Below are 13,523 nucleotides of genomic sequence, written 5' to 3' on the forward strand. Positions count from 1 at the left end.
ACAACTGATACACAAAAGTTTGAGATTATATAGTCAAAAATTTTTTACTAAAATTTAGCTTTCTGATTACTTATAATGAAAACAAAAAGAAGTGGTTTTTTGCAACTGCAAATGTTCTGTCTCCTAATAAGTTTTGATGCTGAACTTGTAAAGGATCTGTTCCCAGTTTTCATTAGTGTATGTTTTTGGGTAGAATTTGCCTTCCATGTGTCTCTGCTCATTGCTAAGTCATTCCTTTATGGGACTTTCCAGTGTGACAAGTTAGGTGGTCCCTGAGAAGGGTTCTCAGACTGGACTCTCAGTGGTGTGACACTGTTTATGCATTTACAGTGTTCCTGTAATTGTGGGACTTGTGTCTGAGTTTGGGAGTTCATTGAGCATGAAGGAAGTTGGTTTAAGAATGAAATCACATGGTTCCATTTGTACTTCAGTGAGACAAAAATAAATTCCTCTCTATACACGTCTTTATGGCATGGGTGATAATGCATTTTATTGCTGTCTGAGAGGGCCCTGCTCTGGAAATAGTGATTGTATTCTTCAGCCTGCTGAGGCAAGGTTTTGGGACATTCTGCCAGCAGGCCTCTTGCCTTTTGGTGCAGTCATGTTTTGGAATAGAGTGGAAAATGCTTCATTTCTGGAACAGCGAAAGGACAACACGACTAGAGTCACTCAAAGAAGAGGAGAACATCCTTGCATAAATCATTATTTTAAAAATCAAAGTATTCACTTCATTCACTTCATCAGTAAGAGCTGATTGATCTTTCAAAATCAAACTGACTCTGAATATGGTTATCTGGGAATGATTTTATAATGTGATGTTTCCAGAGAGATTGCTGATACAGCCTGTTGACTATGTGAATGTGACTTGGACTGTTGTAAAATGTCTTCCTAAGTCAAGCTTCATGTAATGAATTAGAAAGTATTTTTCAACTTCATTTATTGTTTTGTATGGAAAAGAAGAAAAATAATGCTGTTATAAGTGATGTTTTTTACTTGCAGGCTACTACAAGTCGCTTTATTTGTTAATTAACAATAAGCTTCCCTCGAGTATTGAGTATTCTGATGTTTCTCGTGTCCCTATTGCAAAAATACTTCTGGAGAATGTTCTGAAGCCATTGCACTTTACATATAGCTCCTGTCCAGAAGGTGCAAGGTAAATAAAGATAATATGAAACATTTGTGTACTCATTTGCTATAATCACATGTGAAATTTGTTGTTGTCTAGTGTCCACCCATTTGTTCAGTGCAGCTTGTTGATTTATTTGTACAGTAATGATTTTTTGGTAGCACTGTACATCACTGAAGCAATGTAGTTTCAGGTGTTTTTAAGAAAAAGGCAATAAAATGCTGAATGCTGCAATAAACAGAGCACAGAGAATAGCAGGTATCAGCACACAGGAATGAGGGTGTGGAAAATTTAGATGAGAGCAGAGATGCAGCTAAAGGGTAGATGAAAAGAATTTCAGAGTTCAAAAGAACTTTGTGACAGATGAGCTGAGGTTTATGGAGAGAAATTACTAAGGCAGCTTACAAGCAGAAAGAGTCAGGTGTGTAGACAGAGGGAACATGAATTCAGGTTCTATCACATGCAGTAGGGTTTTTTGTTACAATAGGATATTGTGTAAAAGGGGTTTTTAGATGTATTTTTTTTTTCTTCAATATAATAAAAAATGTATTTAATTTCAGAATAGTTTTCTTCCAGTTCATGATAAGTTTAAAGGATAAAATTGCATGTAAGATCATTAGGAAGAGGATTTAGTGTAAGAAGTTAATTTTTGAGAAATCTGATGTACTGGGATGGAATTAATGGAGCGCATCTTTGCAGTCCTCTTGATGGATGTGTTCGTACTTGTAAAATGATCTATTCTATTGGTATAATTGTGGGAAATTTTGCCTGTATTTTCTATAGCAACAATTTTTCTTCCTTTCAGGCAGCAGATTTTTGCAGCCTTCACAGAGGAGTTTCTGGCAGCACCTTTTACAGATCAGATATTCCATTTCATCATTCCAGCGCTTGCTGATGTGCAGACCATTTTCCCTTATGAACTCTTTCTGAATGCACTATTATTAGCAGAAAGTGGATGTTCAAGAAGAAGTGATCAAGCCCCATGGCTTTTCTACTTTGTGTTAACAGTTGGAGAAACATATTTGGGTGAGCAAGCTGAGTGGACAATTCATGGATTTTTTCATGTTGGAGTTAATATGTTATGTATTTCCTCAGCATGGTTCATTGCCAAGTTAAAAGGACAGTTTGTGGATAAAAGTGTTGGAGAGATCTGTTCTGTTATCTGTTCCTACCCTTTTCATTGTAAAAATGCACTAATTTGAGAAGATTTGGCATAACTTGTTTTGGTCAGGTATTTCTGGTAAAATATTTTTTATAGCACGTTGTGATCTCACTGATGATGATTTATTTCTCTGTATGTACTCTAGGATCCCTTTCAGAGGAAGGACTTCTTGTGTATTTGAGGGTACTCCAGACTTTTCTCTCTCAGCTGCCTGTGTCTGCTGCTGGTACAGATTGTCAAGATGCAAACAGTGATTCTGAAGATGAGGATGAAGAGATCAGTAAAATGACAACTACACCAGTAAGCAGTGCAGAATTCCTGTCAATGCATTTGTGCTGCAGCAACAGCAGCAGAGATAGGCAAAAACATGATCACTCTAAGTCCAGTATTTTTCTATAGGAGTAGAAGGGAGCCTGTTTGCTTCTTAAAAATTGATGTCTGTTCCCTGCAAGCAAATGGAACTGATTGTTTATATTAAAGCAAACTCCTTACTATAACAATAGATCCAAAACTACAGATAGTATGTCTGTGAAAGTACAAAGCTTTTATTTAAAAAAGGCTTAAAATTGCCTTTTTACATTTGTATTTTACAGAGATTTTCTTACTCTCTGTATTCTGTAGGTCTACAATGTAGTTGAGATATCATGAAATAGTGATACTCCAACTTAGTGGGTTTTTTTTTTCCTCATAGAAATAACTACAATTTTTGTGCTATAGAATAGGTCAGTATGTACCCACTAACTCAAAAGTCCTCAAAGGGAAACCAACATCTGCTTCCTGTGATAATACATAGAGACACTGTTGTACATAGGACTTCTTCACTGTAGTTTAAGCTTATAAATAAGTCTGTGCTGACTTTAGGCTCCTGTTACTCATATCAAGACTATGACTAACCAAAGTTGGACAGATGTAAATTCAGCAATTTCTTACTGGCCTTTATGTAATCTTTCAGAAGACACAGCCATTCAAAGGACATAGTGTGCATGCTTTCCTTCTAGAAACTGAGAAATGTCACCATGTTTAAAGTCCATTTAAAAAAATCAGAAAGAGCCAGGGAGTACTTGCAGCATTTGACTTGAGTGGTTTTAGATGCTGCATGTTACTGCCAGACCAAAATCTTTACCAGTGTAGTGTGAATAAAATACTTTCTTTGTCAGGCACACACACTGTGTGCAATGTAGATATTGGCAGATTCTACTTAGAGATCAGTGATGCTTGAGAGGTGATTAGGTAAAAAACAAAGTCATTTCTGTTCACAGATAACATACACTAATTCATAAATTAGAAAAAAAATCTCTGGGGAGGCTTTACACAAATAATACTCTTTATTGCAATATGGTTTTTTGTGTGTTTTTCCTGTGATTTTTTTGTATATGTATTCTGTATTTTCATGCATGCCTATCTTACCAAAAAAAAAAAAAAGGTTAGTGGGTAGGCAACCCCTTTTTCTTAAAAATTTGTAACTGATTCACTTGTGTCCTTCAATGAGCCTGAGAGCTTTGCTCAGTTGGGGGAAAGATAAAGATGGGAAATTAGGAAAAGGTTAAGGTGGACTCAGTTGCATGCCAAGAGAAAGCATTCCTCTTCAAACACTGCTGGTACTGCCCACACATGTACTGACCACCCTGAACTTTGTTGTCATTTGTTAACCCAAGAATTGTGAATGTGAAAATACTCCTGTAAAGGAATTTAGAGTCAACATCCATTTCTGGGTTTCGTGTCCAATGCTGACTGATGTCAGTGGAGGAGAGATGATTATTCACATGTTTCATGCCAGTAAAAGATTTTGCCTAATTGTGTGTAAGTATTACAGAATATACTTATAGTAAAGGCAGTATTTCCACTGGCCTCAGTGAAGGGTGGGTACCAAAGCTCAACACTTACCTGCCTGGGACTTTAACTTGGTTCTTGGATCTGATATTTTCAAAACTTGGATATACCTATGTGCTTCTGTTTTATTTATTGTACAAGAAAACTTCATTCTAGTTAAATTTGGAAGTATTTTTTAATAGAAATGGGGATATCATTAAAAAAAATTAAAAGTAAACATTCCTTTGGTGTGTTTGTAGGGTGATGGGAGAATATCAGTCCAGTACATAACTGAGGAGTGCCTCAAGAAATTGGACACAAAGCAGCAGACAAACACTCTGCTGAACATGGTGTGGAGAGATTCAGCCAGTGAAGAGGTCTTCACCCTGATGGCATCAATTTGCCACACACTCATGGTACAACACCGAATGATGGTGCCAAAAGTCAGGCAAGTAGAAATAATAACCATCTTGAGCTGTAGTACATCTAAAATTTTCTTAGATAGACTTGTTTTAAATTCCTTGTGGAGTTTTTTCTGTGTTTTCTTCTATAACTAACCAAAATAAATTAGAATTTCAGAATTTAAACAGTAATTCCAGGCAAACCAAAGAGTGGATTCTTTGTTTCTTACTTTTCTTGCTGGTCACTATGCCCTCTCAGGATTCTTGTAAGCATTTTATCTCTTCCCTTGCTCAGAGGCAGTGTTGAGTGTCATTCTAGTAGAAATTGGACTACCTTGTTTCTAAAACATTCAGTGCTCTGAATTCCCCAGTCTCTCTGGCTAGCTGAGCACTGCAACCAGCTCATTCACACCCTTCTTTAGTATATGCCAAAATCTCTTGCTGCCTATTAAAATAATTGCTAACTATTGAAAATTGGTTTTTTTTGGGGAGGGTTTGTCACCTGAGATGAAAATAAAGGACATGTTCATTTGTGCAGTTAATTAATTCCTAACTATTGAAAATTGCTGGTTTTTGGGGAGGGTTTGTCACCTGAGATGAAAATAAAGGACATGTTCATTTGTGCAGTATTCTTTTACAAAGATTGCAAACCACAAATGTCAGAACAATGGGAGAAGATTTTTGACCTTATTATTGTCAGACTGAGACCCATAAGTATTAACACTGTTCTTTTGCAAGTAGTTTGGAGTACCTGTGTAGTTGCTGGTAGTAAAGTAAGTATTCAGGGAATGTTGTAAACATAATTCAAACTGCATTGTAAACAGTGATACAGAAAACTAATTAGGTGCTATCTTAGCCCAATGGTGTTTATAGCTGCTAGAGGAAGTGAGATGTCAGTGAAACTGTGATTGCTCGATTAGGGTAATTAGTTCTTTGTAGACTAATTGCAGTAGAGCAGGATGTGAGACCTGAAGATCATAGCAGCAGTGGAATTAGTGTGCCAGCTTTATTGTTGCAAGTAGTACATTGCCTTGGATAGTAATTACTGAGCTTAAATGCATCACTGCTCTGACTGGAGGCTTGCTGGTGAGCTGTGTGGAAAAGGGTGTTTAATGAATAAAGAAGTCACCCAGCTTTAATTGTAGGAGTATGGCATCTATTTCCTCTGAAAAGCTCTGTTGGGTCTTGGCAATTATTTGTGATAACAAGCTGTTTACACATTGGATACATTCAGGAGTTATGAAAGTTCTACTCAGCATCTTGTAGTAGAAAATAATTTACAAATTGTGACTTTTGAATAGCTGAATTTTAGAAATGAGTAGTAGATACTAACATTTCTCTCAATGATACCAGTGCAATTACTTTTGTGGTCAAAATGAAATTAATTTACACAGATATTTGGTAAATTAAAGTAGACATTTAATTACTAGTTCTGACTTAGAAGTCTGCTCTAAGTGCTGAGTTTGCCAGGGATCATAATTTCAGCAGCTGTCAGTCTTTTGTCCTGTTCTCAGTGCATTTTAGATGTGGCCTAGGTTACCAAGTAGCTATTCTAAACATAATTTTTGAGTGTTTTCTGAAGGACAGATGATACTTATTTGTGGAATTTAGAAAGATAATTAAAAGACGTTTTGTCATTAAGTTTCACTTTTTTTGTCTGGTGATTTTTTTTTCATGCCCAAATTTTATCAAATTTAATTCTAGTCTTTTGAAAGATGCTGCCCTTGCTTTGAAACTTTTACTTAATATCCAGAGTGAAGTATATCTGCTTAATAAAACCATGTAGAAATAGTTAGGGAAAAATAATTTATCTCAAATTATTTTTAATATATTCTAAGAGCCAATAGTGCTCTTTTATTTCGTGTTTGAAATCATACTGGGTTTAAAATAGGAGTTGTTAAATAGGAGTTGTAGTTTATTTAATGACATATCTGTGATATAAAGTAATTATAAAAACAGAAGCTTCAAATCTGAAAAATGGGATGATAAATACAGTAATAATTGAAAAGAATTTTTCAATAACAAGAAAATTGAGCTGAGATCAACACAGGATTTTGAAGGGAACAAATGGCAAATATCTCAGTATTGTTTTAATAATTCTGAGATTTTTTTCCTTCTTGGACAAAGATGAGAATTTCAGAATATAGACTTGTGTCACTGTTATTGCTGAATGCTTTTTTTTTCTTGAGGCTTCTCAATAATTTTATAATTTGACTGATGATTATAATATACTTTTATAATTTGACTGATGATGATGATATTGTGTGATGTTAGGAACATTGGTTTTGCTGAATCAGCTCAGTGTTTTCCTTGGTTTTGTAACAGAGACCAAGTCCAAAACAAGATGCCCACAAGGATAATAATGTAGTTTTGAAAGGAGCAAGCCTATAAAGTTATTTTCTGATGCTGTAGACAGGGTGGTGGGATCCAGAGGTGGATAACTGAAAAAACTCATTGCTTTGGGTTAGTTATTAGGAATTTTGATGAACTCTGAAATAATTCTGGAAATATGCAATCAATCCAAATTAAAGAAGGTCACAATACAAGAAAAACCTGTAAAAAACACAAGTACAAAAAAACCTGTAGCCTGTGTTCAGTAACATTAGAGATGTAAAATAAAATCCTGATTGTAAAGGAATCATTGGGAGTTGTGCTTGTTTTCAAAAGGGATGAGGCTTTAATCTTTTCATGATGTAGTTGATCCAGGAAAGATTATTGAGAACGTATTATTGAAAACAGTTACTAAAAAAAAATAAAAAGAGAAAAGGTGTGTCTTGGACTGTAGCTTTTATAGGAGAGACTTGCAAGACTTTTTCATCCAAGTAATACTTTAAATAAGTAAGTTGTATTTCTGTAAGATATTTTGGGGTGTAATTTAATACCTTAGACTTCATCTTTATTCCAGCTGGTGTTAGATGGTGGTGGAGGCTGTGCTGGGATGTCAGTGCCTGAGCAGTGCCCTGAGTTCAGTGCCTGGGGTTAACAGCTGCACAGTCCCTGTTCCTCACTGCAGCTGCTCATCTCAGCCTGTGCTTCAGCCCTTCTCTGCTGTGGAGTGAGCAGCCTGTGTTCACATGTGTGCTGAGATAGCCAGCTTTACTTGGGGCTGTTATGGTCATTCTTCAGGCAGCATTCTGACACTGCTGTGTTTTTCTTAAAGCCAACATCATTGCATATGCAGTTTTAATCTTGTTTTTTTAAGCTTTGCTTTATGTTCATGGTCCAATACAAGCAGAGATAGAAGCATAAAGCAGCCTGAAGATCAGGAGAGTGCATTTAGCAGTGGCTGTGCTGCTGTCTCATACCTGTGACACCTCTCAGTTCAGCCCTGACAGAATCTCTGCCCCAGCAGCAGTGACCTGTCGCAGGCTGGATGAGCTCCTCTCATTCTGCTGGATTCTCTTCATTAACTTAAATGGTCTCAGTGGGAAACTGAGCCCAATTTATGACCTAGACTGAAAATCTTGCCTTTAACTAATTAACTTGTAGTGGTGCCTCAGCTAAATTAGCTTAATGGGTCATTTAATCTGTCCCATTGCACAGGAGGAATTTGACACTTTTTTTAAACCAGAGGTGCCCAAAATGCTAATCTGGCAAGTAGACATAAATCATGTGGCCTTTGTGGACAATTAGATACCTAGAGAGAGAAACAAGGGTCTAAATAAATGATCATTATGTACTTACTTTTGGGAACAGATAATTTAATTTGGTGTGATTAAAATTGATACTTAACAGGAATCACTGAAGTGAATTTAACTCCATCATAGCCTGAGGTTGAGGCAGTGTGTGTTTTTGCACTTGAAAACAGTTTGTCCTTTCTGGTAGCAGAGAAATGTTTCTTTCTTCCAAACAGTTGTGCTAAATCTTAATATTGGACTTCACAGAAAATCTGTTAATGAATCCATTACATAAAACATGTATAATGATCTCAGTGAAGAAGTTGGTGGCATTCAGTGAGATGTTCAAGAAAATGCAAAACCTCCAGATATGAGGAATTTAAACTTTAGCTGCTTCAGTTTTTTTTGAATAGTGCAAATGTTGAAAATGAAACCCCTGAGTTACATTTTATAAGTTAACATAAAAATCAAAATGCCTGTAATATTTTTTATTTCTAGTTCTTTTTCTGGTTTTTTTTTTTCTTTTTCTTTAAAGGAAAAAGTGGTCAAGACTATTTTGACACTCAAAACCAGATATATATATATATATATATATTAGCTGATCTTGAAACTTTGTGTATTCCTAAGGCTTTTTCCTCAGGATGTATGAGCCATCCCTGTACTCTTTTGCAGTTTATCAGGAATTTTTGCACTGTGTCATTTTAATGTAACTCTACTTGGAAAGGCTGTTTTTAAACAGATGAACATCTTTTATCTGCCAAGGAAAAAGATCAAATAAGGTAGATTTTGACCTATTTTGATTCTCCAAGATTTTTTTATAACTTAGCTGTTTTTTGCTTTTGACAGTGCTTTTTTTTTTGTCAGTGTGAAACCAAAAATTTTGAAGCTTTATTATAGCTGGTTTTGTGTAACTATAACTTTCCAAAGTCATCCTTGCATTTTGTGGTGGGTTTCTTTTTTGTATTTTTTGGTTACAGTTGTCATTTTGAACTTTGAACTAAAAAAGTTCAGTTTCTGTACTTGGAGTGGGAAGGTAGTTGGTTTTTTCTGCCATCTTTACTTTTGCAATGGATTAAATTTCAGGTGAATCTAGCAATGCAAATCTCTTTTAACACACTGCCCAATTCACCATTCTGTGTTCAATTTCCAGTTCTGTATTTGTTTTCTGGTCACAGCACAGAAACTTCAGAGTGGAAGCTTTAGAACAGATGAATTCATTTGCTTCATAGTTACAGTTATTTCATATTAATGAAACAGGCTGTTGGTGCCATCTTCTACCTAATGTGCATTTTTGTACTTAACCAGATTTTCAGGAAAGGGAAATGTGAAAGTTGAATTAATTCAGCATTTCTGGATCTGAGCCATGAAACAGAGCAGTTGCTACAATTGACTGCCTGAATCACGGATATGGAATAAAAATGGCTTAAACTTAGGCAAAGGTTATTATTATAAGCTCTTAAGGTTTGTCCTTTTTTCCCCTTCATTACTGCTGAATATTGCTAGAATGAAAAAATGAATTACATTATGATAGGTTCATTGTCCATAATGTTTGTTCATTTCTGCTCAAACTGGTACATAATTTCCAGGGATGATTGAGAAATTAACAAGTTTTTACTTGGAAGCTGCGTGAGACCTGAAGGCAAGGTGCCAAATTACTTTTCATTTTAAATGTGAGGCTGAAAACTGAAGGTCACTGTGGAAATTTCTCATTTCAGAAACCAAGACATCTGAGCTATCGTACAGATATTTAAACAGTAAAATACAAATCCTTATTCTGAATTAGCTAGGTATGATAAGGCTGTCCTTACATGTTAATACATAATTTTCATCAAGTGTCAAAATAATGTGACTTTAGAAGGGAATGGAATTCTCATGTATCAAATTCAGGTTGAATTTTTTTGAAAAAAAAAAAAAACAGAGTAGAATTTAATGTAACAGCAAAGCATATCTTAAACTGGCATTAGCTGCAGTTGCTTCAAATTTGACTTGGACTTGGTAATGTTCCCAATGTGCAATTTCTTTGAAATAAGTGAAGCTCCCAACTCTTTTTAAATGTAATGATCTATGGATTTAAAATTCAAAGAGGCACACTGCAAACTCAAGGCTGCTTGTTTCATTTCCCGTTTTCCTGCATGGCCCTAGTGTATTTCCAGAACTCCCTGTGCCTGTGAAAGGATCCTGTGTGCTCAGTGAGTTGTGCCTCCTGCTGCTGTATCCCAGATCCTGTCTGTGCAGCTTGGGGGCTGCAGGTGAGCTGGGAGCCCGAGGAAGGGACCAGCTCAGGATTGAGTCTGTGCTTGTGGGAAGGCAGCAGGAGCAGCCAGGGGTGTTTGTGAGAGGGTGTGTAGGTGTTCTTGTGTGGGAGTTAAACCATTCTCCAATGTTTTAAAACCTTTAGTGATATTTTACTTTTTTTCTCTAATGAAATGTGTGCTTCTTTTCCTTTTGCCATCTGGCAAATTTTAATTCCACGATGGTCCATGATAAATACTTTGTTTTCTGGCAGCAGATAGCCTCCCCTGCCTGCTCCCATTTCCCAGCCTCCCATCTCTTTTATGCCTGGTCACAAGAGAATTTTGATGTTGCAAAACTATTGGCTACTGAGAGACATTGATCCCAGTATTTCTTTTACTTACTCCCTAGTAGGAATTAGGAGACCTAGGGAAGTAGCATCTAGAAAAATTAACTGAATGTTGTTCTTTGATACCTGAGACAGTGACTGTTTGGTCAGTGAAATCTGGTTTGGTTCCTAGAAGACATTGTTTCAAATGATTGTGTCTCATTTGTTGTTTCCTACGAGGGGAAGAAAATATGCTAGGGATGACTTGTTAGTTTCAGGAAGCTTTTTATTTCTCTTTTCTATAAGAAGCTTTTGATAGTGTAATCATGTCTCAAGTGATGTGGTTAAAGTCAGTCCTGTATATAACTGGCTTGTGAAATTACACATTTACTTTTACAAACCAGTAAGAAATTTTCCAACAATAAACAATTTTCGTCTGCAGATGGATTAGTGCACATGTAGCAGTCCTGACATTGTTCCATTGGTGTTCTATTTATCTCTGCCAAGCTGAGTATATCAGTAAAATTGCTATAGTTCTGACATAAATGAAGGTATTTTAATCTACCTTCTGCAAAAAATTGCTATGTTTGTTACTGTCAGAAGAACCACAGAAGTGACCTATTAACTAGTTTGGTGTAACTTTCTATATAAGAATTTAAAAGGTCTCAGATCATTAATTCAGTGATTTTTATTAATATATGTAGAATTCAGCAAAATACTGGAAATGTGGTTTTATATTGTAAGGTTTGTTGCTAAAATAATGAAAACTTATTTATATTGTGTGGTTTGTTGCTGAGATAATGAAAGTTGTTACTTTTGATATAAGGTTTTATATACTCGATTGTCAATTTTTTTGGGTTTTTACCATGTTTGATCAGAATAAGACCTTTCATGTGGAAAAAGTAAATTTAAGTTGTTAATTTCTGAAAAAGGCTTGACTGGAAAGTTCTTATAGAAACATTTTGTTTTGTGAATTTTGAATATTTTGGATGACCCAATTTAACTTTTTTTTTTGCAGGCTTCTTTATAGTTTAGCCTTTAATGCCAGATTCCTGAGGCATCTTTGGTATTTGATATCTTCAATGACTACACGGATGATTACAGGGTATGTATTGTACCATCTCTGGAGCTGATTCTTTGTTAAAGTAGAATATCTAGTGAAGAGGAAATGGGACAGTTAGAGATATGGTTACTTACCTCCTGTGATTTCATAAAACTGAGCAAATTCTTGGAAATCAGACAGAATAAAGAGACTTATTTAAAATGAGTGTAACATATGGTAGTTCTTGCAGTGCTTACAAGCATCAGTGGAGCAAACACTGAAGCTCCAGGTGGTTCATGCCAAGTGTGTGAGTTTTATCTCACATGCTCTGACTAGTCCATAAATAGATGGTGGCAGAAGCACTTTCCTGGGAGCTGAGGCAGTACAGGTGTGTTCATTGCTGACATGCAGAGGATTATTCTTTTTGCTTTGAGTCTCCAAAGTATCTACAGTCTGTATTAGTTAATGCCCAAGTTTATTTGCCATGCAGACACTGAGGTACCAGTGACAAGAACTTGTGAAGAGTAACTGTATTTTCCAGAAATTGAAAACAATAATTATTTAACTGAAAACACCATTGTCTTATTGCTGTTGGAGCTACTACCATATTATTTTACCAGAATGCTGAAGGTAGTACTGTCATAGAGTATTTTACTAACCCTCTCTTTTACACTGCATTTTGTATTTTAAGGTCTATGGTGCCGCTCCTTCAAGTGATTTCCAGAGGCTCTCCAATGTCCTTAGAGGACTCCAGCCGAATTATCCCTCTCTTCTACCTTTTCAGTTCTTTGTTTAGTCACTCACTCATTTCTATTCATGATAATGAATTCTTTGGTGACCCAATAGAAGGTGAGTTTCAAACATGCTCAATAGCAGTGCTTTATAAAATGTTTTTGTCTGAGGCTTGGGGGCTCCCTGGGCAATGATTTGCTGACATCTGGGAGGAAGGATCTTCTGGCCTGGCTTGTTGATGGTCCCCTGAGCACTCAGCTGTCAGCTGGCTCTTTAATGGTGATTGCACTTAGAAAAAAGAGAGAAAAATTAATGGGCTGCACCTTGGGAACCCTAGCTTTACACAGGGTCTGATATGGAAGTTCTTAATCATGATAATTTTTAATGAGTTAGTGAAGGGAGTGAACTTCTTCTGGACTGAACCTGTAGTTTAATGTATAAATTTAACATAGCAGGAATCACAAAAGAGATCAAGAGGATATTGTAATTAAATTAATTGTAACTGCACACAATAATAAGATTTGATCTCCTTTCTAAATGTTTACTCAGTCTTTTTTGGGTGATGTTTCTTTTCTCTGCATTTAGATTATATGTGTGAATATTAAAGTTGAATTAAATAATTAGAGTTTTTAAAAGTAATTTAAAGGAACTTAAGCTTGTGTTTCATGTAGTTGTAGGTCAAAGACAATCATCAATGATGCCTTTTACACTAGAAGAGCTTGTAATCCTGTCCCGCTGCCTTCGAGATGCGTGTCTGGGCATCATCAAGCTGGCTTACCCAGAAACCAAGCCCGAGGTGCGGGAGGAATATATTGCAGCATTTCGAAGTGTTGGAGTGACAAAAAACACAGAAATGCAGCAATGCATACAGACAGAACAGAAAAGGTGGATTCAGTTATTCAAGGTAAATTCTGGCAATTTTCAGAACATAGCTGTAATTTGTATCATTACAATCAAATTGTAATGATTCTGCTGAAGATACAAAACAAGATTTTTTTTTTCTCTCTAATTTTATTGCTGTTGCAACAAGGAATATGGATTTGGGAAGATTGCTGTTTGGCATATATGCTAAAC

At 35.9% G+C, this 13,523-nt stretch overlaps 1 protein-coding gene across 1 annotated transcript in view; it reads left to right on the top strand.

Annotated features, from left to right (window-relative positions):
- UBE3C (ubiquitin protein ligase E3C) overlaps positions 1 to 13,523 on the top strand; it is a 71,201-nt gene that overhangs the window by 17,729 nt on the left and 39,949 nt on the right. Inside the window, exons 7-13 of the mRNA XM_054273578.1 lie at positions 1,000 to 1,153; positions 1,932 to 2,152; positions 2,434 to 2,588; positions 4,358 to 4,545; positions 11,694 to 11,780; positions 12,409 to 12,566; positions 13,121 to 13,353. Coding sequence (XP_054129553.1) covers positions 1,000 to 1,153; positions 1,932 to 2,152; positions 2,434 to 2,588; positions 4,358 to 4,545; positions 11,694 to 11,780; positions 12,409 to 12,566; positions 13,121 to 13,353 — 1,196 coding nt within the window. The remainder of the gene's footprint in view (positions 1 to 999; positions 1,154 to 1,931; positions 2,153 to 2,433; positions 2,589 to 4,357; positions 4,546 to 11,693; positions 11,781 to 12,408; positions 12,567 to 13,120; positions 13,354 to 13,523) is intronic.

The sequence above is a fragment of the Melozone crissalis genome, unplaced genomic scaffold (genome assembly GCF_028551555.1).
Source record: "Melozone crissalis strain CALT ecotype California unplaced genomic scaffold, PUWL_Pcris_2 ptg000016l_1, whole genome shotgun sequence".
Classification (NCBI taxonomy): Eukaryota; Metazoa; Chordata; class Aves; order Passeriformes; family Passerellidae; genus Melozone; species Melozone crissalis.